At 54.4% G+C, this 25,760-nt stretch overlaps 11 protein-coding genes across 11 annotated transcripts; 4 read left to right on the top strand and 7 right to left on the bottom strand.

The window, feature by feature from the left end:
• Window positions 1–779, bottom strand: PG994_006505 (cutinase; the record flags this gene model as incomplete). Its single annotated transcript, XM_066857914.1, has 2 exons — window positions 1–468; window positions 549–779. The coding sequence occupies 2 exons, from the start codon at window positions 777–779 to the stop codon at window positions 1–3; spliced, it is 699 nt and encodes a 232-aa protein (XP_066717183.1).
• A 2,041-nt stretch (window positions 780–2,820) lies between these two features.
• PG994_006504 (uncharacterized protein) lies at window positions 2,821–6,427 on the bottom strand (the record flags this gene model as incomplete). The annotated part of the gene is made up of 4 exons (XM_066857913.1): window positions 2,821–2,878; window positions 3,148–3,572; window positions 3,629–3,844; window positions 3,911–6,427. The coding sequence occupies 4 exons, from the start codon at window positions 6,425–6,427 to the stop codon at window positions 2,821–2,823; spliced, it is 3,216 nt and encodes a 1,071-aa protein (XP_066717182.1).
• A 1,962-nt stretch (window positions 6,428–8,389) lies between these two features.
• On the bottom strand, window positions 8,390–8,623 carry PG994_006503 (uncharacterized protein; the record flags this gene model as incomplete). The annotated part of the gene is made up of 1 exon (XM_066857912.1): window positions 8,390–8,623. The coding sequence occupies one exon, from the start codon at window positions 8,621–8,623 to the stop codon at window positions 8,390–8,392; it is 234 nt and encodes a 77-aa protein (XP_066717181.1).
• Window positions 8,624–10,418: 1,795 nt separating this feature from the next.
• Window positions 10,419–12,130, top strand: PG994_006502 (uncharacterized protein; the record flags this gene model as incomplete). Its single annotated transcript, XM_066857911.1, has 7 exons — window positions 10,419–10,523; window positions 10,590–10,664; window positions 10,728–10,870; window positions 10,918–11,040; window positions 11,127–11,627; window positions 11,724–11,933; window positions 11,995–12,130. The coding sequence occupies 7 exons, from the start codon at window positions 10,419–10,421 to the stop codon at window positions 12,128–12,130; spliced, it is 1,293 nt and encodes a 430-aa protein (XP_066717180.1).
• A 260-nt stretch (window positions 12,131–12,390) lies between these two features.
• Window positions 12,391–13,572, bottom strand: PG994_006501 (DRB0094 family RNA ligase; the record flags this gene model as incomplete). Its single annotated transcript, XM_066857910.1, has 4 exons — window positions 12,391–12,531; window positions 12,584–13,044; window positions 13,076–13,312; window positions 13,407–13,572. 4 exons carry the CDS (start codon window positions 13,570–13,572, stop codon window positions 12,391–12,393), a joined length of 1,005 nt encoding a protein of 334 aa, XP_066717179.1.
• Window positions 13,573–15,029: 1,457 nt separating this feature from the next.
• On the top strand, window positions 15,030–15,663 carry PG994_006500 (uncharacterized protein; the record flags this gene model as incomplete). The annotated part of the gene is made up of 2 exons (XM_066857909.1): window positions 15,030–15,074; window positions 15,202–15,663. 2 exons carry the CDS (start codon window positions 15,030–15,032, stop codon window positions 15,661–15,663), a joined length of 507 nt encoding a protein of 168 aa, XP_066717178.1.
• Window positions 15,664–17,410: 1,747 nt separating this feature from the next.
• PG994_006499 (GPI transamidase component GPI16) lies at window positions 17,411–19,441 on the bottom strand (the record flags this gene model as incomplete). The annotated part of the gene is made up of 3 exons (XM_066857908.1): window positions 17,411–18,564; window positions 18,615–19,015; window positions 19,068–19,441. 3 exons carry the CDS (start codon window positions 19,439–19,441, stop codon window positions 17,411–17,413), a joined length of 1,929 nt encoding a protein of 642 aa, XP_066717177.1.
• A 586-nt stretch (window positions 19,442–20,027) lies between these two features.
• PG994_006498 (uncharacterized protein) lies at window positions 20,028–20,927 on the top strand (the record flags this gene model as incomplete). The annotated part of the gene is made up of 1 exon (XM_066857907.1): window positions 20,028–20,927. The coding sequence occupies one exon, from the start codon at window positions 20,028–20,030 to the stop codon at window positions 20,925–20,927; it is 900 nt and encodes a 299-aa protein (XP_066717176.1).
• An 880-nt stretch (window positions 20,928–21,807) lies between these two features.
• Window positions 21,808–23,022, bottom strand: PG994_006497 (uncharacterized protein; the record flags this gene model as incomplete). The annotated part of the gene is made up of 2 exons (XM_066857906.1): window positions 21,808–22,919; window positions 23,001–23,022. 2 exons carry the CDS (start codon window positions 23,020–23,022, stop codon window positions 21,808–21,810), a joined length of 1,134 nt encoding a protein of 377 aa, XP_066717175.1.
• An 858-nt stretch (window positions 23,023–23,880) lies between these two features.
• PG994_006496 (uncharacterized protein) lies at window positions 23,881–24,639 on the bottom strand (the record flags this gene model as incomplete). The annotated part of the gene is made up of 2 exons (XM_066857905.1): window positions 23,881–24,232; window positions 24,452–24,639. 2 exons carry the CDS (start codon window positions 24,637–24,639, stop codon window positions 23,881–23,883), a joined length of 540 nt encoding a protein of 179 aa, XP_066717174.1.
• Window positions 24,640–24,902: 263 nt separating this feature from the next.
• On the top strand, window positions 24,903–25,169 carry PG994_006495 (uncharacterized protein; the record flags this gene model as incomplete). The annotated part of the gene is made up of 2 exons (XM_066857904.1): window positions 24,903–24,992; window positions 25,023–25,169. 2 exons carry the CDS (start codon window positions 24,903–24,905, stop codon window positions 25,167–25,169), a joined length of 237 nt encoding a protein of 78 aa, XP_066717173.1.
• Window positions 25,170–25,760: the final 591 nt, after the last annotated feature.

Here is a 25,760-nt window from a genome sequence, read left to right as displayed (position 1 = left end):
TTAGACCTTGGACATGATGAAGCTGACGGCGGGCGCCACGCTGCTGGTATAATCGCTGTGCGCCCCGGTGATGATGAGCGTGCCCTCGCAGACGCGGTCGCCGCTGTTGCAGAAGATGCGGGTGCGGCCCGCATCGATGGTGGGAACACGACCATTGTCCTGCGCCTTCTGGGTGTCGCCGAACGTGACGGCGGCCGCGACGCGTGCCCGTGCTGCTGTGGTGAGCTTCTCGGCGGCGCGGTGCACCATGGCGGCACCCTGCGAGTAGCCGGCGATGACGATGGAGGCGGACGGGCACTTGGACGCGACTTGCCCGATCAGGGTCGCCATCGACTGCGCCTCGGACGCCGGCGCACCGCCGCTGTTCAGGTTGCCCAGGAGCGAGGCCGAGTACGCCACGCCCTGTGCCGCGACGCGTGCATCGCCCAGCGCCGACTTCAGGGCGTTGGCCAGGGCAGGCCCAGGCATCTCTCCCCTATTGATTCATCCCATCAATTTTCATACTTCCGGGCACAATATAGAGGAGAGGCAGAGCGCGTGGATCTTACCATGTTGCCAGACTGGCCAGTGCCTCGCGCGAAGACGAGGACGACGTCGCGGCACCCGCCGTCGAGGAACTCATTGGAAGTGGTGCCGACGGTCGCACGGATCTCGGCTTCGTAGGCCTGGATCTTCGCAAGGTCCTGCTCGTCGATGTCGATGACGATGGAGTTGTTAATCGGGCTGGCAGACACGGAAGCCGCAAGGGCCGCGGCCATGAGCGAGAGGGTGAACTTCATGGTGACAGATGGTGGGCTACTGGGATCTAGAGTCGTGTGATTCTGAACGTCTAAGCTGGAGGGTGAACTATTCGAACGAATGGATAAGTCAATGGGGAGTTGGAGTTGGAGTGAACGTGAGACAGGTGCAGAGGGCTGGCTGGTGACCAGAAAGCTTCGAGTTCAGTGTTGTTGGCAGGGGACAATAGGGCATTTATATCCATGCTCCTTCCCATCTTCACTCATCGCGTTTCTCCTATTTACGCCAGTATGCATTTGCATGGCATTGCTTCGGCGATGCTGCGAAGCGCTGCCGAGAGGTCGGTCGGCCTGCAAAGACGGAGATCGTGGCACAATCCGCACCCACCCTCCGGCTCCGTGGGCTCATGCAGGCTATCCAGTCAGGCACACTACCGGGCGAGCTGATGCCTCAAACGGGTAGGTACTTTAGCTTAGCCGCCTTACAAGGGCCATGCGGGAACGGGAGCGTGCCCTTTCTCCATTGCTTCTGCCGTCATCTTGGTGGCCCTTTTGGTCGCTTCTATGTTCTGGCGTGAGTCAGGCGTAGCTGACGTTTGGCCGTGTTCGCTTCCACTGTAAAGACAATAAATACACTGCCCAAGTCCAACACAGCGTAGATGCAATGGGCTTGGCGACGATACCACCTGCTCCGAAACCATCTGCGAGTTCCAATGCAGTCGCGCTCATCATACCAAGAAGAGGAAATATGCCGATAGCCTCATTCTTACTTTGGCTCTAGCATTCCGAGAATTCCTCCACACCACCCGTGAATAGCAACGGCATGTACCACGTGGGCATTGATTCACGGGCATTGGTTGCTCTTCGGGAAAGTGCTTGGGTTGCCAAGCTGCAACCCCAACTCGGCGGTTTCGCACACAGGCGGCTTCGCGGAGATCAGAGCCAGGGTTGGGCTGGGGTAATTGCCTCTGTATGTATGTATATTTTGAGCCGCTTCACGCTGCACAATAGTGTTGCTTATTAGAGTCCCACCATCTATTTGGCGATTGCTTCACCTTGTCTGCTCATGCCCAATCCGAGTCCCGATGGTAGTAAACTGACCTAATGCCATCCTGCTAACCACTTGAGCTTTCTCTTCATTGAGCTAAGAGAATGCTGTAGCAAATGCTGGGTTCAAGGCCTACGGGGGCTTGGTTAGCTCACCCTCTCATTCTCTCCGCCTTTTGAATCTGACAGGACGGAGGAATCGGATCTGGGGAAGGATTGTGGGCGAGTCTTGACATAGGTCTGCGTAAGGTAGCGCGGGGTGGCAGTCTAGGAGAGGGAGACACGGTTCTGATTCCGATAAGGTACCCCTACAGGCGTATTGACCCCAATCCTTCTTGGCTTCAATGCCGCCAACACCGCGAGTGCCGCCAATCGTCGCTGATTTCTCTTGGAGAAGAAGCGAGATAGCAGATAGATAAGAAGTAGGCAATTGGGAAAGTGGCATCCGTAATACATAACCATGCAAAGCACGTTGAGCAGGCAGACGGCACAGCCAGGCCAACACAACTTGAAGGAACGAACATCCGCAGGAAGACGATGGTCGATCGTTTACTGCAGATAAGCAGGGTATTTTGAGTTTGCCGACGTGTTCAATGCCGCCAGGTTTGGGAACGAGCTTGGAGACTGGCGGAGAAAAAGGGCGGAGGACGAAAACTTGGCTAAGCTGATCACTGTTTACCTGCCTCTTCCGTCTAAGGCTCGCGGGAAGTCTAATTGAGGGAGCCCGCATGAATAAACAACATGTATGTAGGGGCGGATCAGAGATACCAAATGAAGCAGGTTCGTCCCTCACATTGAGCAATGCCAACATATCACAGCCGATGGGTTACGTAACTTGAAGTCTTGCCAGGTGGGTTGGATCGTCGGTGCTCGGGCAAGGAGGTACAGCATGCAGACACGGATCTCGGGCAAGGTTAGGTAAAGTAGGTACATGCAATTAATGTAAGAAAGCAATTTGGGCCTCAACACGTTATGGACGCAAGGATGGGGCAGAATGAACGCCCACCATGCTGCTGGATGTTGCGTTCCGTAATTGTCATGTCACGCCTGTGACGAGAGCCATGACTGATTCGCCAACATTATCCTCGTCATTTCTGGCCGGGAGGTTTTCCGTCAAGCTTGAGTATGGCGAAGAGAATCAATTGCTTCGACTGCAAGACACCCTTAACGATCAAAGTAATCAATCGGAAGAATATCCGTTCTTGAATGATACGATGCTATAAGTGACATGCATATGCTTCGCTATGCCTAACGCCTGTAAATGCCCTTGAACAAGTAATGGGTTTCGATTCCCTGTCGCTGAGAAAAAAACAAGCAAGCAATACAGTAAAAAGACGAAACGCGACGACAACCGCTTGCTTACCTAAGATATGCTACCATATCCTTTTTCGCAATCATCTCGTAGCGCGTGACCTTCTCCAGCCCATCGTCGCCCATCTCCATCTTCTTGGCCGCTTCGGCGCCCTTACGGTCGCGCGCCTCCATGCGCTTCAGACCCTCGGGATCGTCGGCATAGATCATGCGCCGGCGCTCCTCGCCGATCTCGACGGCGCCCAAGCCGCCAACGCGCTTGCCTGGCTGGTAGAAGCTCTCGCGTTTCTCCTGCCTCGATACGATGCTCTGCTCCTTCATCCGCGTCGCGGCATAGCGGTCTCGCGAATATCGGAGGAGAGCCATGCCTAGGATCAGCTTGACGACCAACAGGATTACCCAGGCAAGGAAGAAGAAAGTAGCCATGGTAAGCAGGGCGATGGCGTCGTCCGAGGTGAAGACCCAGAATGGTCGCTCCTGGGGAGAGGAGTAGGATGCCCATAAACGACACGCCCTAGTGCATTGCGGATTACGGAGTCAAGGTGCTCAAGCGCGGCCATCATAGCGGGGGACGATGGAGCCGACGATTCCACCGAGAGGTCGGTCGACGCCGTCGACGTTGGAATTGGCGGTGGTAAGTGTGTCGACAGGAACATATGGTAAATCTGCACAGATGCCCGAATGAAGAGGCACGATAAAGGGAGTAGCGGAAGTCCGATTCTTCGAGTCAGTGCCGGAGCGCCAAAAGCCTACAACATCTGTTGTCAGTAAATCTTGTCGAGCAGTCAATTACATGGAATGCTGCCGCAACTTACATTGGTGTAGTAGTCTTTGCACAATATATCAAGCATTCGTCGGTAGATGGTGGGCTTGACATTATTGAACTTGTTGATGTACGCATGCTTGATCCAGTCGACCAGCATCTCGCTACCAATCACAACCAGAAATGGCGAGAGAACTTCGCCCGAGAACATCCACGAGGGGAGTAGGGTAAAGCTGGCTGGCAAGTTAGACGCTGTGTGCACAAGGCCTGGCCCAGAACCCATCCCATCCGCCTCGCTACCTGCTCCAGGAACAGATAAACCTCCTACCTCCACGATGTTGCGTAGACCAATAATAATCAAGATGATCCATAGTTGGAACCTTTCCACAACATCGGCGCAGGTAAGCTGAAAGAGGTTTTCCTTCTCGATGCGCTTGAAGACGCTACCTTTGATTTCGACGAACTGGTTAGACATGAGGAGCGAGAGTAAGGCGTTGGAGTAAGAGTTGACAGCAACGTTAAGAGTGATGACTTGGTAGAACAAGCAGACAGCATGTATCACATTGTATACCAGTGTCAACAAGAACATGCCGAATGGCAAGAGGATCTTGGACCGGCCAGAGCTATTCCTCGATAATGTCTCAGAACTGAAGAGGCACTCGAGAATGTCCTGTCCTATTGCTGAGAGTAGACGGTCACCAACCTCGAGAAGGTTGAAGATGACGTAGAGCTTCATGGCTGACTGGGCTCGGATGAAGTGGTACATACGACTAGCATCAACATTCATCAACGCAAGTGAACTGCAAACGATGACTGCGCCCTGAAGAAGATCGGCCTTGTGGAAGGAGGTGAGGTTCGACGGCATGGACTTCGTCCTACGATGTCGCATGCCCGTCGGCGTGTTCTTTGGGAGAGCATGCTTTGGCGGGTGTAATCCACCGTTTCCGTTCAAGCGCGCTGGGTCCGACATCGAATTGACCTTGGCATCCATGGCCTGAATATTATCCCGTACGCGGCTTCGACTCCTCTCTGCTTCACTGGCGGTCCGGCTGTCACCGCCATTGCGAGAGCTTCGGGACGGACTTCGACCCCGGCGGCCCCGCCTCCAAAGACGCCAGATGCCCTGGTAGACATAGCCCACCACCCACTTGACCTCTTTCCAGACCATGTAGGCCCACCACTTAAGAAGGACGCCGATGGCAATGACAAACCTAAGAGGAAGCAAGGTAAATGTGTACAGAAAGGCATCCAGGCACGCCAGAGCGCCGAACGTCAGAGCGGATTCAAGGTATGGAGGCAAGAGCAAGGCATTCAGCAGCCGCTCAAACTTGAGCGCACTAGACTCGTACGGTATATCCTCAGACTGATGACGATAAATGTATAATGGACTAGGTCGAACTCCAGCGAGCTCAAGTTGCAAGTGGGTGTGTAGAGACATGGGAGGAAGAGGTACAGATCCTTGAATTGGGGCCGACGGCACCGGGTCAATGCTATGCCCACGATCGACATCTGAAGGCTCCGTTTTCTGCTTCGTGGACACCCTGCGCTGAGGCATAGAGCCGTGGTTACTGGATACGCCGAGATTTAGAGGAGCCGGGCGAGGTGAAGGGTTAAACGAATTGCGACGGAGACCACTGGATTTAGTGGTGATGGGGCCCGTAGGAGCCATGCGATTGATGGGAGGGGTCGAAAGAGTTCTTGAGCCTACGGCTGGTCGTCTGAACTCGGATGCCATCTGGGGGGCTATTCCAATTGCCTCCGAAAGCGCATGAGGTCGCAAAGGCTCAGGCTGAGTCCTGGTGGTAGGGGTCGAGTTTGGAGTCTTACTCTTTTTCTGCCCGTTCATAGCGAATTGGATGCCATCTTGAAGCTGCTCAGCCATTGAGGGCCGAGCTGCTGTCTCAACAGCACCAGCCGACATAGGATATTCACCCCCATTTGGTTTTCGTGGGATACTAAGGGGTGCTGCAGTGACCGGCTGCTGGTCCTCAGGAACCACAGCGACTGGCAAAGAGTCAGGCGAAGCTGCCAAGGCTTGCATTTGCGATGCCGACAGTTTGCGAATCCTGTCAATGGTGCCTTCTTTTCTGCTGACTGATGGCGTCCTAGGCTTGACTTCCGGACGAGCCGGCATCTTCTGGCTTGTTGGGGGTACCGCCGCGCGGTCGTCCACACCGGCGTTGTCGGCATCGGTATTGGCCACAGACTCGTTCGACGGGCCGGTCCCATCTGACCCATATGGTTGCTCCTCCATCTTGTGGCTATTCTCGTGGCCGTTGGCTCGTGGGTCAGGTCTCGGATTTTGTGACGTTACCGGGGTAGAAGCCGTGACCTCGAAAGTGGGAAAAGGGTCGGTCGGAGGTGGTGTTGGGGACGGCGACGGAAGCTGTTGCTTTTCGTTTACCCGTAACAGGCTACGTCCTGCTCTTTCCTCTCTTTCCCTTTCCCTTTCCCTTTCGCTTTCCCTTTCCCTCTCCCCGTCCCTCTCCCTCTGGAGGTTGCCGTTCGCGGCTGCCATAGACTGCGGTATGACATCGGGGCCATTGATTACTTCCATGGCCGCTGGCATTATCGCAATGAATCGGGCTTCGTCGGCAGTAGCATCTTAGACAACTGCTCGTCTAAGAAAAGCGTCTGTGTCGTCGAGGATCTCCGTGCAATCGTGCAATCGGTAGAAAGTGATCTTAATGTCTCAAACTGGTGCGTCATTCGGGATTGGTATTGAATCCCACAAGGCTGACCTCCTACTTGGTACTTAACAAAGGCCAGCTCTCGATAAGGACCCTGTACTTTCCCATAATTCTTATCGCCCAGCAGGTTACAATAGCCTGCATAAACACAGTGCGCGGCTTCGTTGGGCCCCACTAATGCATCTAGCAGTTGGCCATTTTACTGGTTCTAAGCTCACTGCTAAGGGAACTGAGTCTGACGTCACCCTCTAAAAGCGCTCTGTAGCTGAAATTCGCGTACGATAATGCACTTCACACTGTGCTAGCCAATTCCTTTTGCGTACCTGCATGCCTTCTCTCCAACGGCTGACCCAATCGCCAAACTGCCTGCCCACATGAACATGCTCATTTGTGCAATGTTCTATCCCATCCCAACAACGCCCGCGTTGATTTATTGCTACATACATGGCATCGAATGGAACGGATCATATTCATCTTTTGTCATTGGCTGATAGGCTGAGATGTCATCCGTATACCCTATGTTGCTTCAATTGATCTCGCGTATGTGTTGATAAAGATCCGATGTCATGACCGCGGCAATTCCAAAGTGTAAGTGGAAGACACCAAGCAGTTTCGGCTATAACTTCGAGAACTGAAAGCCGGTCGCACATGTGTAGGTATCGCCTTGTCTTATACTATCCTCAAATTCGTGTCATAAAGATGAAGGACTGCTCAATGATTGCCTAGTCTGATTCTAGAGCTAGGATGGCAATGGGTAGACCTTCTGACCTCGGGTCGTGATGACCCGCCTATGCCGAGGAAGGAGATGCAATCATAAACACATCTGCTCTCATAACTGCCCATGTTTGATATCATCGATGCAAAGTAGGAGTATGATGGCTGGCACACCCAAACCTATTTGGTTGGTATGGGCCACGTCAGAGGTCCTCTGCAATACCGAGCCTTCTAAAGACAAACCCAATGTCGACAAGAACAGCCTCCGGCCATATGGATGCCCTTAGAGACCACGATGCCATTAGTGTATATCGGTTCACGAGCGGCCGAGTACGGCTTAGACGGCATTGCCACTTTGATGTTCCATGGTTAGTCAGGGGCTAGCCAGGGGGCAGTTTTCAAGAAAGGCAAAAGCGCAAGCTGCACCTGCAGAGCATCAGCATCACGGTATGCTTCTGTCATTTCCTGTCACTGATGCAGATTGCGAACCTTTTTCCAGTGGTCGCCATTGGACTTTATGCGTTGCCCGCAACGAATAGCCGACAGCAACCGCCATGTGTAGCGCAGAGACTGCTACCGCTCTATCAACACTGCCATTACTTTGTGGAAACGTGCAGGTCTCGAGCCTACTAAACTGCACGAACAATGGATTCCTTGCTGCCAGCCACGCATCATGGGCTTGCAATTCTGTGCAGAAACCACCACATTCACTCTTGCTGCCATGCGCCGCTGCAGCATTTTCCTGCAAGTCCAGCTCTCTCGTCATCGAGACGCAAGCACTCGACGTCTGAAGGCTTGGCATGCCAAATTTGATCTTCAAATACGACCGTCCTTCGCCCATCTTCGTCTCAGAAAAAAAAACATCCAAGACATCTCATCTGATCTCATCTCTCCAGTAGACTTCAGTCACTCGTTCCATCGTCACTCGGCTTCCAATATCTCGCTAGCCACTCTCCTTCCATCACTCTCAAACAAACGTCACTTCGGCAAATCTTCCGACAACAACCAGTCATCATGCAGATCAAGAACATCATCGTCGCCGCCGCCGCGACCGCTACCACCGTCAACGCCTCCGGCTGTGTCCAGCGCAGCCCGCCGGGCGGCTACCCCGTCCAGCCTCCCCCTTCCTACCCGGTCTCCTCCGCTCCGGGCTCGGCCCCTGGTGGCGGTAGCGGTGGATACCCTACCACGGGCCCCGGTACGGGCCCAATGCCTTCCCCCTCGGCGTCGGCTCCAGGTGGTGGCGCCGGCGGCTCGTCCACGCCCGGTGGTGGTGCCGGTGGATACCCTGCCTCTTCCATGCCCGGCTCGTCCATGCCCGGCTCGTCCATGCCCAGCTCGTCCATGCCTGGCTCGTCCATGCCCGGCGGCGTTTATCCTGCCTCCTCAGTCCCCGGCGGCGCTAGCAGCATGCCTAGCTCGATGACCACGCCCACTGGCGGTCCTGGCGGATACCCCGGCTCATCCATGCCTGGCTCATCCATGCCCACTGGCGGCAGCGGTGGCGGCTACCCGGGCTCATCTGTCCCCGGCGGCGCTAGCAGCATGCCCAGCTCGATGACCATGCCCACTGGCGGTCCTGGCGGATACCTCGACTCGTCCATGCCCGGTGGTGCTGGTGGGTACCCTACCTCGTCCATGCCCACTGGTGCTAGCAGTGGTAGCCCGCCCGCCTCTTCCGCGCCCACCGGCGGCAGCGGTGGCGGTTACCCCGTCATTACCCCCAGCGGCGGTGCTGGCGGTGGCAGCCAGACCGGCACCACGCCGCCCGCCACCCAGGTCCCGACTGCCATGGCTGCCGGCAACCAGGTCGGCACCATGGCTCTGGCCGCCGTTGCCGCCGGCGCTCTGTACATGGGTTTCATGTAAGAACACAATGGTCACGATGTGGTGATGGATTTTCCTTCCCCCGAATCTTGGGCAAATGGCCTTTCCCATACTACAAACCCCCTTTCCCCTACACTACGTACATTTTCTAGGCGGGCTGGGTCTTTTCTTACTTTCTCTTCTTCAACCCTATTTTACTATCGACGTGGTAGCTTTAAAAACTTGTTCTCTGGGTAGCTTAATGACTAATTACGCTTAATGCCATATCTGAAATTGATTTTCTCCTGTTGTGACATCCGTGAAAATGAACCCATACAGTGATCCCTGGTGGCAGAATCCAGGACATTAGGTGCTGACCACTTACAGAAAGCCATCTTCACATACTATGCGGCCCAGATTTCTGGAATGAACTCGGCATTAAGCCAAGTTACCGAAATATATCATCTGAACTGAAGCAGTCAATAAGTGCAGCTCCCCAGGAAATGGCGTTGGGCTTCATGCAGCCTAAAGGGCCGTCCCGTTAGCCTAGCAAGCCACGCCTCCTCAACGGGGCAAAACGTCGATCTCCTGGGGTAACACATGTAGCGTTGCAGACTAGCAGAATGGCGCCTCCGGGGGCCAGGGGGACACGATTGAAGGGCCGACAGTTCCGGTAATGCGAGATGCCGGGTTCAAATTCACTTTGCATCAATTCCTATCCGAGTGATCTTTTGCAACGCAGGAAGGTATTCAGCCTGGCAAATCTGGAATAGGGGGCTAAGATATCGCAAGATGCGATGGTCTAGCACAATCAATCATCCATCACTAAGGACCAAACAGGTGCTCGGGGTACCATGTATCAGCAAGTTCGGCACCAAAACAGCACGTCAAATCTGAATACCTGAAACCCAGGCACCACTGGCCGTATGAATCTATACCCGATCACATGTAATTTCGTGTTCTTGTTGCTGTTGTTGTTGTTTTTGCACTTTAATGAGCCCTCCCAGCGCCGGCGAAAGCATCTACCTATTCGCACCGGCATCCTCACGGGGAAGTCCGAGAGGGGGTCAGACCTCCGGACATTTCAAGACACACGCGTCGCAGAAGTCTGCTGCATGGAATGCATACATCGCTCCGCTTTCATGTCTGCACCCTGTAACTCAAAGGATACATTGTTGCGTTCTCTTGTTCTACATCTTCTGGAGTACCAAGTTACGTCTAACATTTCCAACCCTGCAGGTACGATTTCGCTAAAACGCACCAGGGCTACTTGCATCGTGCTGCACAAATAGCCTTACCTAGTCGACTCAAATCAGCTCAATATCACCGTCCGAACCCGAATTGAAGAAAATGGCAGGCCCAGGCGGCAAGTTCTGGATCCACGACAAGCTCTCCACGCCGGCGGTCCATCACCAGAACTTCAAGGCACTGTGGGAGACAAAATGGAAGCCGCTGGTATAATCACCCCTGTCCCATGTAGGAGCTTGATGAGATGATTGAGTCTAACCAACGTATTGACAGTGCGACATGGGCGTGTACCCATTCATGTTCGGCGCGACTAAGGACTTCCAACCGGTTGTGGATGACATCATCAAGGTTCGTCTGTCCTGCCAGCCTCTTGCCTGCCTACTTTGTTCAAAGCCTATTGCTGAAATATAGATGCCACAACAGAAAGATCTCAAGGAGCCCTACGACTGGGACGAGTACGCACAATGCTTCTTCCCGAAGGCGGAGGAGCTCGTCGCAGAAGCGACCTCTGCCGAGAAGGACGGCGACAAGCCGAAAGCATCGGAGCTTTACCTGTGGGTTGATTGACTGCGGTTACTGCGGTGTCATGACTGGCTGACAGTGAATGGGGCGATGGCAGGCGGGCTTCAGCGCTCTATAGGATCGCGCGCTTCCCGGCCCCGCGATCCGAGAAGCAGCGCTACGCCTGGGAAATGGGCAAAGAGGCTGCCCGAAAGGGCCTAGGGTTGGCACGCACCTTTCCCCCCCTTTACTTTGCCAGGAAATGATAGCAGAACTGACCAGGTGAACGAACCCCCTGTCCCCATCTAGTCTCCACGAGTTCCCCATGTTCGAGGTCAGTATCCCGCACACCCAGCACGCCGCGCCCGGCGATGGCGCCACGCTGCCGGCGTTCTACCACCTTCCCGCGGACGCGTCCGCGACCAACAAGGTGCCGCTCGTCATCATCTTCACGGGGCTGGACGGGTACCGGACGGAGCTGGCGGTGTGGAAAGAAGGGTGGCGACAGGTGGGGTGCGCGACGCTGATCGTGGAGATCCCGGGCACCGGCGACAATCCGGGCGCCGCGGCGGACCCGGAGAGCCCCGACCGCGTATGGAGCAGCATGTTCGACTGGGTCACCCAGCAGGCCGCCATCGATCCGGCCCGCGTCGTCAACTGGGGGTTCAGCACGGGCGGCTATTACAGCATCCGCGCGGCGCACACGCACGCCGACAGGCTGCAGTGCGCCGTCGCCCTCGGCGGCGGGTGCCATTACATGTTCGATCCCGTCTGGCTCGACAACGCGGACCATCTGGAATACCCCTTCGAGTAAGTTTTCCTCCCTACTATTTTATCTTCCGACTCTCCATTCCCCTGCAAATGACATATGCTTCGTTCTACAGAGAGGCTGACGTGGAAGAATAGCCTTGCGCATACGCTCTGCTACAAGTATGGCTACGGCAAAGACTTCACCCGGTTCAAGAAGGAGGCCATGGAGAAATTCTCTCTGCTCAACGACGGGACGCTCGACAAGCCCTGCACAAAGCTGCTGCTAGTGAATGGTACCGAGGACGAGATTTTCCCTATCGACGATTACCACCTCTGTCTCCAGCACGGTAGCCCCAAGAGAGCTAGGTAGGATCCCTTCATAAGGAATTCCGTTCATGACTGGCCACTGACTGTTTATCGTGAGCAGATTCATCCGAGATAGGAAACATATGGGGGAGCCGGAGTCCTTCATGATCATCCTGAAGGAGCTGTTCGACGTACTGGAGATCAAGGCGAACCCTGGCAAATTCTTATCCACGCTTCCTTTCCAGCCCAAATACTGAGCATTTTCAACCCTAACCGACTTGACATGGTATTTATAGATATCATAGACTACCATAAACACATAGAAATTGCCGTAAGAGTTCAGTTTAGTCACCTCACAAATCATCACCAGGCAGACTGTTCACCCAGTCACTAATCTGTATTCGGCATTTGCCAGGATACTCAGGTAATCTACACCCTGGTTTGATGGACCGGCATACCTCGTTTACGGCTTCCGTTATTAAAAATTGATCAATGCGGTTGTCGTATTTGCAGGGAATCACCATTGGTCAAGCTTGTGTTGACCATACTCTAGTAACCAGCTATTGGCAATGACTTTGAAGCCCCATGTGTTGTTCGGCAAACGGAAGACGAGCCCCTCGCGCTTCTTTCTCAATAAACCTTTCCCTTCCGCTTTTTCCTGAGAGATCATCCAGCGAGTGCGCAAAGGTTGACAGTCTCATCCGGCCCACAACGGGGGCGTGAGTCAGGTTCAGTTGTCTGCAAAGACTGAAGGCCTTGTCTGCGCTCATCCAGGCCGTCCTGTCGATGTCGTAGATGCCGAAGACGTAGAAGCGGTGCTGACCCTCGGCAAATCCCATACTATTGCTCATGATGCTAGATCCACATAACTCGCCCTGGACAGCAAGATTCTTTCCCAACCGCTTCAGCTTGTCAATGATGTTTTGCTGCTTAGTCGCTATCCAGAATACCGACTTCTCGTGCTGAACATAATCATTCTCAAGGCCGCGAACGCCATACTGAGGTCGCTCCTTGCTGCTGTCGTGGTCTTGAGGAAGAGCACGATACCATTCGGAGCCTACCCCAACGTGATAGACGGACATGGGGAGGCCATCAAGCTTCTCGGTGATCTGGGACACTGTGTCACCAAAACGGTCGAAGAGACCGGTGACGTTCTGAGCGCGCTCGCATCCTGGTTGCGGGAAAGAATGGCGGGGGTCGACCATAAGAGCCAGCAGGGTCAAAATACACCGAGTCGTATTTTTTGATGCCAAGAGTGGTCGTGAAGTCCAGTTCAAGCAAAGAATCCACGGCCATCTCACGGTTGCCGAACTTAGCCTCCAGTTCCTCCTGGACCTTCTGGATCTCGGTGAATAGATACAGGGAGAAGACGATGCCCTGGGAGACGCGGCCGTACTTCATGAAGGTCTTGACGACATGGCCACATTGGCCGTTGTATTCTTAGACTTTATGGGGCTGACAGTACTCCCAGAAGCGCTCCTCGGTGTTGGGCAAGAAGCTGTCGACCTCGAAGTAGACAACAAGCTGCCCGACTTGGTATTCCCTCCTTCATGACGACGACGCTCCAACCGTCGATCTTGGCGACCTCGACGTGCCGATTACCTTTAATGGGCTGAAGATCGGCAATGCGACGGACGAAGACGAGCTTTCGGGACGCGCTCTGTAGCGGTCGTAAGTGGGCAATCGCGGGTGTAGCCATGATGGTTTTCGTGGCGAAGTTGTCAGCGGTCCACGACAGTGTGCTGCAGTAAGTAGGTGTAAGTAGGATAGCATGGTTTGGGGGTGAAGTCTCTGCTTCGTCTGGGCAATAGTGACAGAACAGGATGAGCAATTCGGAGTGCAGGTAAGGTGTCCGATTTCTGTTCATGGAATTGAATTGATGAATCGATTATTCCACTTACCTGCTGCCAGCCGATGTACCCACCCGCGCAAAGCGCTTGTGCCAAACGGCTGACTCACTTCAACGATGGCAATTCCAGAACAAATAGTTCAACTCACGATGGGGCATCAAAACCCAGGGCAGCAAGCATATGGGTCCAATCTCAACTCATTGCTTTGCCCTACAATTCAACCAACACCCTTACACCTGCTCACTGACCAGGACTGTGTTGTTACAACAAACAGTAGATATAAGGAAGTGAATGTAAAAGTACAATCAACAGTCTACCTATCCACATACGTTTGTAACGAATGATTACTTGCCGTTCCCCTTACACGCCTCCGTAGAATCAAATCATTTCTACTATGCCTCGAAGGAATCGCGCTTCATACCACATGCGTCAGGGAAGTCAGCACGAAAGGACCCCTGAGCCCAAGCGGTTGGCTGCCTCCGAGCCTGTCTACTTCGCATGCTTGAATATAACCGGATTTGAGTTCTGAACCTTGACATAGTCGAAGTCCTCAGGATTGATCACTGAGCCGTAAATACCCACCCTGCCGCCGCAAACGGAAATGTCCGGCGGGTTGCGAAAGATGGCTGTACAGTACGTGCATGATATATCGCTTGTTCATAGGCTTAGTAATGATGCATCCGCCAAACGGAAAAGGGGGGCTGGGGAGATCAGAAACAGCTCTCGGGAAGATTTGTAGGGCAGAGTGAAAACGTGTATAGAAGAACTAGATGAGGCAATAACTTGCCTTTTTTATAGAGGCATAACTTAGTTACGTAAAATATAGTCCTCTGTCGACTGAGATAACTACCTGATCTATTTTAAGATGCTGGCCTAGACTACCCCAAGTGGCTACAGCATTAAATTCTCTAGGCTCCTTCGAACACAGTATAATGAGTTGCAGTGTGCTATAATCGATAACCAAAGGACAATTTGTGTCCCCAAGGCGTGGTTAAATCCTCTGCAACAAAAAGAATTCACGAAAGCTGTGATTGGATCGTTGCTGGATCGGTTGGCTGCTTTGGTTGGTGGCTGTGTCAGCATGGATGCGGGAACCAAACCGGTACCATGCTGTGTCATGTAAATGGTGCTGCAAGCCGTCCAATCCATGAAACGTCATGCATTATGACGTTGTCGGCAGAAGAGTATCCAGAAAGTCCAGAAAGACTGTCACCGAACTTACTTGCATCCAACATCTTCCGGCCTCAGTCACTAACCCAGGCCTTTTATCGACTCCCCACAACTCTTTCCATCAAAACCATTCGAAATGACTAATATTCTACTCTTTTGCACAGCCGAAGAGGCCAGGTCAGTAAGTCATTCTTATCTCTCCGTTTATTTACATGCGGTAACAGCTAACCAGGACGTCGTAGTTGGTCCCCGAGCTTATGAATATTGATGAGAAAGAAGACTAATGGCTCCCCTATTTCCTAGCCGAGTCCCGCCATGGCCCCGCAGAGGGCGAGCAATTCCGCGAGCACCTGGCCGAGGGCGAGACCTTCACGAACGACTTCAGTGGCGCCTCGATCGAAGAGTGCGGCGCCTTCGAGCTCGAGCAGCAGGAAAAGAACAACGCGATGGACGACAACAAGATTGTCCTCGTCGGCACACGCAGCGCCCAGGACAAGACGGTTGCCTTGTGCTACTACGTTCGGGACAGGGTCGCTTACTTATTGCCTAAAGATAAAAAGGGCAGTACCTGGTATGCTTTCCGGATCCCCTACCCTAAAGTCTTCAAGCTGGTTTGCTACCAGCCCGGGGACGCCGACGAGACCTGGGGCGCTATTTTCCATCGCAAGGAGGAACTCACAGATGAACACGGGATCTTTGACCTTGACCGGGCCACGGAACTCATCATCCAAGGCGAGGGGGACGCGCCGGGCCTAGAGGACTATGGATGAACAGGATAGTGATATCAGGGGCTAGCAATAGACATTCTCGTTTTACTAGTCATGGTATCTATACAGTCCTTTCTGGTGCAATAGAGAACATGGGATACTATTCTCCTTCATGTTCTACTCAGTGTGAAGTCGGCCAGGCAGAAACGAAATACCCGCAACGAGCCGGGGAACACCTTTGCTATAGGCCTGCTAAGTGTGAGTTACTAGTTACCCTAAAGATAGGCCTACAGCAGTCGCGCCGACTAAGCAAAATAAAAAGGCTCAACGACATGACTTCTATGATAGAGTCAATACACAACAACGCGGATAGCCTGAGAACCTAAAAATAAGACGACACGTAGAGGTCGGTAGATGCCGAGTACCGAATAATATCTATAGAATTCGGACTCCTAAGCTAATTGTCACGATTCAATCACTCCGGTGCTTGTGCGTTCCCTCAGTACTCACTGAATGGTTCAGTCTGGGTCCTTCTGTTGGCACTGAATCGTCTTCAGCCCCTGTCACGCGAAGGCAGTTAGTGAAAGACTGATTACTGAGGTGGGAGGGCGAGGGATCCGAAAGCAGGACCTTATTCCAAAAGGGATGAATTGGTTCACTGCCACCGAGCTAGAATGTCGATGGCGATGAACCAATTCATACCAATCGCCGACCCGGACTCAGCGCGTAGTCCGACCGGATGTCCTTTACAGTCAATTGAATCCCGAGCTTTAGTGCCGGATAGCTTTTGACCCCCATTAACCTTGCTGCATTGTTAGTGACTGCCTTATAGGCCCTTCGAGGTAATATAACTTCGAGTCTTTGTCGATGGACACCCCCGGCTTGCTGCTGCGAACCGTGACCCAACCCCTGAGCCCAGGTAGTGCTACCATATGATTTGGCTTTCTAAACCGGACCAAGGCGGACCATAATCTACCACGAGCCTTTTAAAAGCCTGGGTGTGGACTCATTATGAGGCAAATTGCCTTTATCTGGCGTCGGTAAGCCTTGCGCCATAGTATGAACCGCAGCAAAGGCCTGGGGGCTGACACTTGTGGCTCTTAGTATTATCGACGACTTTGGCTACCTCCACACCGTGGCAACTTACCTCTTACCTGAGGATGCAGGGGTAACTTCTGTCAACAACTCATTGTTGCACTGGGGTCTGTGAGTCTCTGCCTGAAATGAGCCACAATCCCAGAGATTCAGAAACAGCCTCCAAGCTCATCACCGATTCTCCTAGCTCAATGGGCACCACCAGCCAGCAATGGACGGCTGAGTGTGAATTCGATTACGAAGCCGACTTTGATTATGAGGCGATTCCCTACTGCTCGGTGAAACCCCTTTTCACGGAGCCCCTAATATTACGCAGCCAAAGAAGCTTTGATAAAACGGTGGTAGTGTACATTACGGGAGAAAACGAGATACAATGCTGAGGTTCCGGAACCACGGAAGGGTACGGCGACTCTGGGTTGATGCGATCTGCATCGCTGGGGAGGGGGGGGGGGGAGAGGGGATGATGTAGAGAAGAAAGCTCAAATCGGGTATATGATTTCGTTTCATTGGCGGTTGATATCACAAACGACACCTGCATAAAGACAAACACTGTAACCAGCACACATTCCAGCGAGGTCATATCAAGCTAGAGCAAGGTAGATAGATGATGGATATCCACATCGACAGCAATATTGGTAATTGTGTGTATTTGGAATCGAAGAGGCATACTAACTGTAATAAAACATGCCACCTCCGTTCATCTGTTGCAACGATTCTAATCTGATTTACCGTCCACCTTCTTCGCCCCCTTGCCCACAGCCCCGAGCCGCTCCTGCACCCGCTCCTTGAACTTCTGCACGCCCTCCTGCAGCCGCTTCCGCAGCTTCACCAAGCTGACCTCGGGCCCTTCGTCGCGGCCCACGAACCGCCGCACCAGGATGTTGTACAGCCCGCCAAACGCGAGGGCGATGCACGTGCTCGTGAAGATGATGACGTTGTACGGCATGCTGAAGTCGGGCGTGGGCAGGTTGAGCAGCATGCCCGTGGTGCGGAGGTTGCTCATCCGCGCCGTCTTGCCTCCCGCCGCGGCAGCGGCGCCAGCGGTGCTGGTCGAGTTGGAGGGCAGGATGGTGATGACGGCAGCCGCCACGTCGAAACCTCGGTTGGCGTCGGGCGGGTACTCCGTGTATCGGAGGATGGTCTTCTCGAAGTCGTAAGCCATAAATACGGTGCTGCCCGGCGGGATCTTCATCCTGATCTCCAACTGGGTGCCGCGCTGCCGGTCAAGGAAAGGTCGGTAGTAGATCTCCTTGACGACATCATCGTCATCACGTAAGGTCTGGCCTGCATCGGAGCCAGTTCTGTGGGAGATGCGGGCCTTGAGGGTATGCAAGTAGATGCGCATGAACCATGGCAGGCTTTCCATGTAGACGAACTCGACCTCGGCATCAGGTGATGGATTGGTCAGGATGGCCTGGACACCGCCGTGCTCTTGGCCGTGACCCGTCAAGCTGCGCTCTGCATAGAGTAGGGGTGTTGCCGGCTGAACAAATTCGTCGGCATCCGTCTTGGGGCGATCGCCATCACGGGGCATAAATGGAAGTGCGAGGTGAAACTCTTCATCGTTTGATGGCAGTAGGTAGCAACGCTGGTTTTCGTTGCCCGGCTCCTTGAGCTCCTCGACACCCATAGACGTGAATACATCGCGGGAATGAGGGGCTTGGATGCAGACCGGCGGGGTCTTGGGGTCAGTTAGGGGGCAGTTGCCCAGCATGGGTTTGCCAAATATTTGGTTCAGGGTCCACTCCTGGGCATTGAGGGAATCAGTAGGAAAGCATGTATCATCAGCATGATAGGGCTTGGTGGTATTGCACTTGAGCTCATGGCTAGGGGGGTGGGCGAGGGATGAGGTTGTCTGTAAAGTATTAGCTTGTGTTTGTAAAGGGGGCGGGCCATTGCATATAAATTTTCAATCTTACCCCTTGGCCGTTTGGACCGTTCAATGTCGAGCACCATGTCAATGGTTTGCTCAATCTGTAATACACACTCCTCTCCGGCTTGACAGACTGGCTTTACGTCGATGGCCATACTCTGCCAAGAGGCGTCGAATAGCTTATGGCCGTCCAACAAGCTCGAGACACCGGCCTTCCCCTTGCACGGCAGTAGCTTCAGGAACGGCGTCAGGTTCTCGGTGCAGACCACCTCGCGCGGCAGAACGCCGTGAAGTAGATGCATGTTGGCCATGGTGGTATTGGGATGATCGCCCTCCGGCCTGAACGACATGACGGGTCGAATAGTACGAGTAGAGTCGATGAAGTTGAGCGAAGCGCAGAAGAGACCCGAGAGGGCATTGGTCAAAGTCAACCACTTGTGGTCCGCCCTGTTCCCGCATTAGCATCACTGAGCAGATCCTAAAGTCGGGTGTTTCTCACTCGCCGTCAGACTCGGCCTCTAGCCAAGCCCAGAGCTCGACGCCCGTGCCTCCCTCCTTTGTGCCATCCCACGGTCTTGCGCCCCAAGTCTCGGCATCCCATCGACCCAGACTGAACCTCAGGTGTAGCTCCCTCGTGCCCGCATGTTGCAAGATCTGGCCGAGCGATCGCGGGAAAAAGCGGAAGTTGTGCGCTTCGAACTCGGGCAGGCTCGTATTCGACCGAAAATTGAAGCTGGCCAGAAGCGAGTTCTGGGGCAGCGGCTTGAGGTTCAGTTGCTCATGGTAGTCGGCGGCGGGCGCAGTAGAGGCGACGACAAAAGACACAAGGAGAGTCAAGAAGGGTATCAAGGAAAAAAAAGAGAGGGATTGCATTATGATGAAGGTGGTTTTCTGTTGTCCATCGGGCAGCTGTTCGTTGCCCCGACCGTCGTCTCGAAATGTTTCTTGGGTTTGGAAGTGCGCCGCTGACCGAACCGAGCGAAGCAACCAAACAAAGTACTGACGACGTGGAGGTTGCAGCGACAAGGCTTCCGGCCGTCAGGCGGTTTCAGCGCCGCCAGTACGCTAAAGAGCTGTCAACCCCTGCAGTGATGGCCCCCGCTAATTGGTCCCCGCAATCGTTAGCTGGGAGCTTCGCGAACAAGGGATGTTGAAGCTTGGCCGCTTTTTTGAACTTTTACTGCTGCCAGTTAGAATCAATCCAACCTCGTCGCATTTCCGTCTGTTTCCGTCACATCGTAAATAATAGCCACTTCAACCAAGCAGCCTGTTTTTTCCACCACTGCTCTAATATCAGCACCTTGCTTTGATCACAACCGGCTGACCCTGGCAGTCGTTGTACCTCAACCCGAATAAATCTCCTTTGCATCGATACCTGGACAAACTCGAGAAGAGAACCCACACGCAGAGACGAGCACTCGCCAACAAGGCGCGCCCCTCCCGCCGCCCGCCCGACACCATGGCCGCCGAACAACGCAAGCTGCTCGAGCAGCTGATGGGAAACCCCATGACGACGTCGCGGGGCTCTTACACCCTGACGGACGCGAAAGTGTGCCGCTCGTACCTGGCGGGCACGTGCCCGCACGACCTCTTCACCAACACGAAGCAGGACCTGGGCCCCTGCCCGAAAGTGCACTCGGAGCCGCTCAAGGCCGAGTACGAGGCGCTCGACGCCGGCCAAAAACAAAAGTACGGCTTCGACTGGGACTACATGCGCGACCTGCAGAAGTACATCGACGAGTGCAACCGGCGCATCGACAGCGCGCAGCGCCGCCTCGAGAAGACGCCCGACGAGATCCGCCAGACCAACGTGCTGCTCAAGCAGATCGGCGACCTGGCCGCAAGCGTGGCCGCCGGCCTCACCGAGGTCGCGGTCCTCGGCGACATGGGCGAGGTCGGGCGCGCGTACGACGAGTACTTCCGGTCGCGGCAGGCGGTGCAGCAAAAGCTCGAGCGCGAGCGCGAGCTCAAGGCCCTCAGCGACACCTCGGGCCCCAGCGGCCACCAGAAGCTGCAGGTCTGCGACGTCTGCGGCGCCTATCTGAGTAGGCTTGACAACGACCGCCGCCTCGCCGACCACTTCTACGGCAAGATGCACCTGGGCTACGCGCAGATGCGCAAGACGTACGAACAGTTCCCTAAGGAGATGAAGGGTCGGTCGAGACCGGGCGGCGGCGGCGGCGGCGGAGGCGGCGGTATGATGGATGAACAAATGGGAGGACGCGATGATTACGGCGGAGGTGGCGGTGACTGGAAAGGCCCCCGGGGTCCGCGTAGGGGCGGCTACGGAGGTGGCTCCGGAGGTGGCGGCGGCGGTGGCGGCGGTGGCCGGGGTAGAGGTTATCGCGGTGGGTGGTGAGACTGAGTGCCTAGGAAAGCACTGGTTCTGCACGTGTAGGATGAAGAAGCTACGCAGGTATTAAAGCTCGCCTTAGCAGCAATGGCAAGCGACAGCAGATGGCGAACACCGGTTTCAGGCGTACGGCGTTTTGGGGGAGGTTTCTCGGCAGTAAGTCGATATGTCATTCATCAGACTAAAGCCACTCCATGCTAATAACACTTAGATTGAGACACTATATTGATACATCATTGGTCGAGGCCAAGCAGTGAAACAACCCAAGTTGTGTGGTAGTGTATAAGTGCTCATTCTAAGTCGTAGTAAAGAATGCATGAAGTATTGTCAACGTTAAGTTTGCACACCAAGATGGTTCGCATCAAATAAGATCGCTTTGGTATGATCTACCTTATACTATATAGTTTCGTATTGACATGCCAACATAGCGATATCACCTTGTAAAGCCCACCAGACCGCTCACCATCTTTTTCGTATGCTAGGCCTCCCAAGGGCCAACCAGTCGCAACGCTTGTACAAGGTATCAATATTTTGTTTTTCCGTGGCCGAGTGACATCCAAAGGGGGTTGGGAGGAGACAAGCGCCAGTTTTAATGATCGATCGGTCCAGTTTCTAATTACCACTGATCGGGCGCACCGGCCATATCTGCTGGATCCTTGGGCCAGGGCCAGCCGTCCACCCAATTCAGGACCTGCACCTGGACCTCAAACCACCAGTAATTCTCCGGTATAAATAGCGCCTCGCCCCAATAGTGAATCGCCCAATTCCGCAACAGGGTATCGTGTTCCGCAGACAGACAAGTAGAGTTGAGGATGATGGCAGCGAGCGGGGCGGGCGGCGGAGCTAGGAGGTCCCATTGGAAGTCAGACTCCTGTGGTTGGCCAGCCTATGACGTCGAGGAATCCTGGGGGTTTGCCGCGGCCTTGTCGTCGTATTCTTCCATCTCCTCGTCCCATTTGCCAATGGCCGGCGAGAACATCGGTAGCTGTGGCTGCTCGACAGGCTTGGTGATGGTGTCCAGCTTAGGCGGCGGCGCACTGGATGGTGGCAGAGCCGGGAAGTCTGTGTCCTTCGGCACGGCTTGAGGGGCCCCTGGCTTCGCCGACGTTCCGTTCTGTGGGCGCTCGTTCTCACCACGGCCACCTCGCCCTCCGCCTCGAGGGGCTCCGCGTCCTCTGCCGCCACGCCCGCCGCGGCCTCTGAACTCGCCGGCGCCGAACTCTCTCGGTCCATTGTCAAAGTCGCCGTCCCGCTCGCTGAACCGGCCTCCTTCGTGGCCGCCGCCGCCGCCTCGGCGCTCACCCCTCACGCCTCCGTTAGCACCCCGGAATCCTCGCCTGTCTTCTAGCTGCTGCTCGGCACCTTTTTCTTGGTCCCAGCTGCCCATAGCTTTGAGCTTCCTGGCGCGGTTCTTCTCGCGCTCCTCATCGAGCTTCTTCTGATTCTCATCCCCTCTCTTCTTCCGCTCAGCCTCTTCGGCGCGTCGCTTCCTACGCTCCTCCATGCCCTTCTCATAGGCGACAGCATGGGACCGCGAGTCCTGCTCGGCCTGTTCAAACTTTCGCGTCTTCTCGGCGTTGAGAATGCGCATCTGCTCCATCCTGGCTGTGAGCTCGTCGGTTGTCAGTTTCGTACGCGGGTTCGCGCCCGAGAGGTGCCTGTTAGGGCCCGCCGTGTTGGTGCCAGGAGTTGCCGCAGAGGGACCGGTCGGCGCGTTGGCAGGTGCAGACGTCGAGGGCGACGCCGCTGGCGCTGCTGTTGGTTCGGTGGCTGGCGCGACTGGTTTGGGAGTGGTCGGTTTGGGAGAGCGCTGCTGTTTACGGTGTCGCGGCTGGTGTTGATGCTGGTTCCGCGGGGTAGAGGTGGGTTGCGGCGCATGTCGCGACTGCATCAACGCATTCGGTTTTCTAGGGGCAGAAGCCGCAGGGGCTACTGGCGCCTCACTGGCTGACTCTGGCTGATCTTTCGAGGCTTCTGCTGAGGGGTGCGGTGCTTCTTCTGCCACGGGCGCAGCAGGGGGCGGAGGAGGGGGTCATTCCACCGACTCGAATTCATCGGCGAAAAGATCGTCATCTGTACGTCCGCCGAATTGGTCGTCCATTGCGATGATGGTAGCAAGGCGAGCAAAGAGCTAGAGGTGGAGAGGAGGAGCAAGATGATGCTGACGGATAATGAAGCCACTGCCGGACAAGAAAGCAATTCAGCGCAGTGCCAGGCACCTAAAAAAAGAAGAATGTCTGAATATAAGGAATGTGGCGGCGAGGAAGGGTTGCGATAAAGTTGGATCAATCAAGTTGGTTGTGGAATGATGTATGATCTTGGATCTCTCTGCTAACCTATCTGTATCTCGGATGCAATGCAAACCCCGCGATGCGATTGCCATGCGGACAGACAAGTTTAACCTTAGGTCTGTCTTAGTGGCCAATTAACCTTGGCTTATTAATTAATGGCTGGCAACCACGTTTTGGAAGGGACATTTGGGACGTCGTTCTTCCGAATCTGTGACTGGACAGCGCCATAGTTCAGGCCCGCAATTTCCCTCATCAATTGCTAACGTTCTTGGACAATATCAACGTTCTGTGTCGTGATTGTCGTCTCCTGCACAAGTTCACACAAAGCGTGTCTCCCTCCCGCCCTCTAATAGCTTTGAACCGCGCTACAGATCTCATAAACGTCCTGTAAAATACATACACCTAGCTGTCAACCCCTCAACCCCTCAACCCCCACACGAGACTCCATTCGTGGCACACACGCCCTGGCGCCTTGCCCGGGCTCTTACCCAAGGAAGGCGACACTTAGACCAATTATCCCCTCAATTATGAGAAAAGCCCGCAAGGCATTTAGAGACGACTTATTCTTAGCCCACAACATTCCTGCTACCTTGATCTTGCAAGTGATTGATACGTCGAAGCCTCAACAGCGGTCGCCTAAGTTGTAGCCATGTCGTGATTCTGCTACCTCACCAGCAATTGTTTGGGTCGTGGTCGAGGGTCCGCCTCCGCTGATGGGGAGCCTGGGTTCCTACCTTCCTTCGAGGAAAGATCGCGTGCAAGGCGCTCGTCGTATCCGCGGTTCGGAATCTAGTGGTTGTCGTCTCGACTTCCGAGGAGGACATCATGTCGCCCCAGCAGATATCGAAGTCGAAGTCAAACAGTGCGCTCCAGCCTTGAGCTCGTTGCGTGGAAGCGCCTGTGGCCGTAATGACGTCAACGAGGCCTCGAAAGTTTCTGAATTTGCCGGGCTGGATTGGCAAGTCGGCTCTCGCAAGTCGTTGGACCTTCGGCTGAAGTACGATGAGGAAGTCAGAATAGCTGCAGCTTCAACTAGCTAAGCATCATCTTTCTCAAGTCTAGTTGTTCGTAACTATTGGAAATCGCGATACTTCCATGTCGCGGCATAAAGCCCCGTATATTCGAAGTAGCAAGGCTGCTCAGTATCACTGGTTAGTCATTACTTAGGCATCAACGATGAAAGGTCTATATACGGAGCAGGACGAGCCGGGCCGGGCCATTTTCATGATCAGTCTTTACCTTGACTCTCCTTCCATTTTTGCTTCTTTTCTATCCAAACGCGTAGCTCGTCGGTCTGGAACTGGATTCATGGCACCCGAGCCTTCGGCGGCTAGGCCATCTCGCGCGTCCAGGGGTCCAGGCTCTGGTAGTGCATCTCCAAAGCCACCTCGAAGTCGCGGCATTGGCGGTTCAGTCCCATGTCCCATAATGGAGTACCGCTATTTTTCTATCCAGTTGTGCGTGCATACGTCGCGCTGGACGCTGGAGCAGGCTTTCTAGCAGAACATCGACGTAGTGCTGCAGTTGAACCCCTTTGAGCCAAATAGGGTCTCGGCACACATGGCCTTGCACATCACGTCGAGGCAGATGGCAGTGTGACTGGTGAGCGATGTCTGTCTGTACCAGATTCGCGTCCTCGCCAAAGCCCCAGCCCACCGGTGTCCGCACCAACAGGTTTCATCTAGTCAGAATGGGCGTGGGCATGATCGACCCGCTCTCACTACGTGTCCTTGACCTTCCCGTGCGATGGGCCCCGGAGACTCTGTCCATGACCATGGGGGTATCACCCCAAGGTAACGTGTCCGGGTAGCGGTCGTCACAGATGAGCTTTGAGAAGCCAGTGGCTTTCGCGGTCTTTGGCAACGGCATCATTGATCTTAGCGACTTCTCTCGGAAGATGTCGCATAGCCCTCTGGTGGCGCTTGTGCTCTTCGCTATTGGTAAGGCCAATACCTAGACCAAACATTGGCATCGCCAGTAGAAACAGGTTCCGGGTTTGCTCAGCATCTTGAGCAATCGATACTCTCCCAGCTCATCCATGATTAATTAGATACCTTTTGACGACGACGCCCTGATCCAAAGCTACCAGGTATGTAGGAGGGGTGAGAGACGTCACCCACCGTATCCATTGTAGATAAAAATACATCTGCAGGGGTTACCCCATAGGGAGTCTCTCCGGCCGATCCTCTTGGCAAGCGGCTTACACGACGTTTCTGCTCACCCATTGTCACCGGCTGCAGCCATTTGCAAGGGCATATGTGCATGTAATGTCAGCCAGCCAAGCCATATACGTCCAATAGGTACCTAACCGGCCAATCTCCGGCTTACCAGTCTCCAGGCTGCAGTATTCAGCCCCAAACGCAGGGTAACCCGTACCAAACACTCGTCTCCCTCGTGCGCACAACGATGGTTTCCTATCACCTCTTTTCGATCTTATTTTTCTAGAACTTCAATTTAATCGCGAGCCAGGCCGGCAGAAGCGAAGTGCTTGCAACGCCCAGGTCATCCCCGAATATAGACTCATACTTATTCGACCCTCCTTACTCTC

This window comes from Apiospora phragmitis (genome assembly GCF_038363925.1).
Source record: "Apiospora phragmitis strain CBS 135458 chromosome Unknown utg000006l:1.0-5683423.0:1.0-5690449.0, whole genome shotgun sequence".
NCBI classification, from domain to species: Eukaryota; Fungi; Ascomycota; class Sordariomycetes; order Amphisphaeriales; family Apiosporaceae; genus Apiospora; species Apiospora phragmitis.
This window is presented reverse-complemented; position numbering and strand designations above follow the sequence as displayed.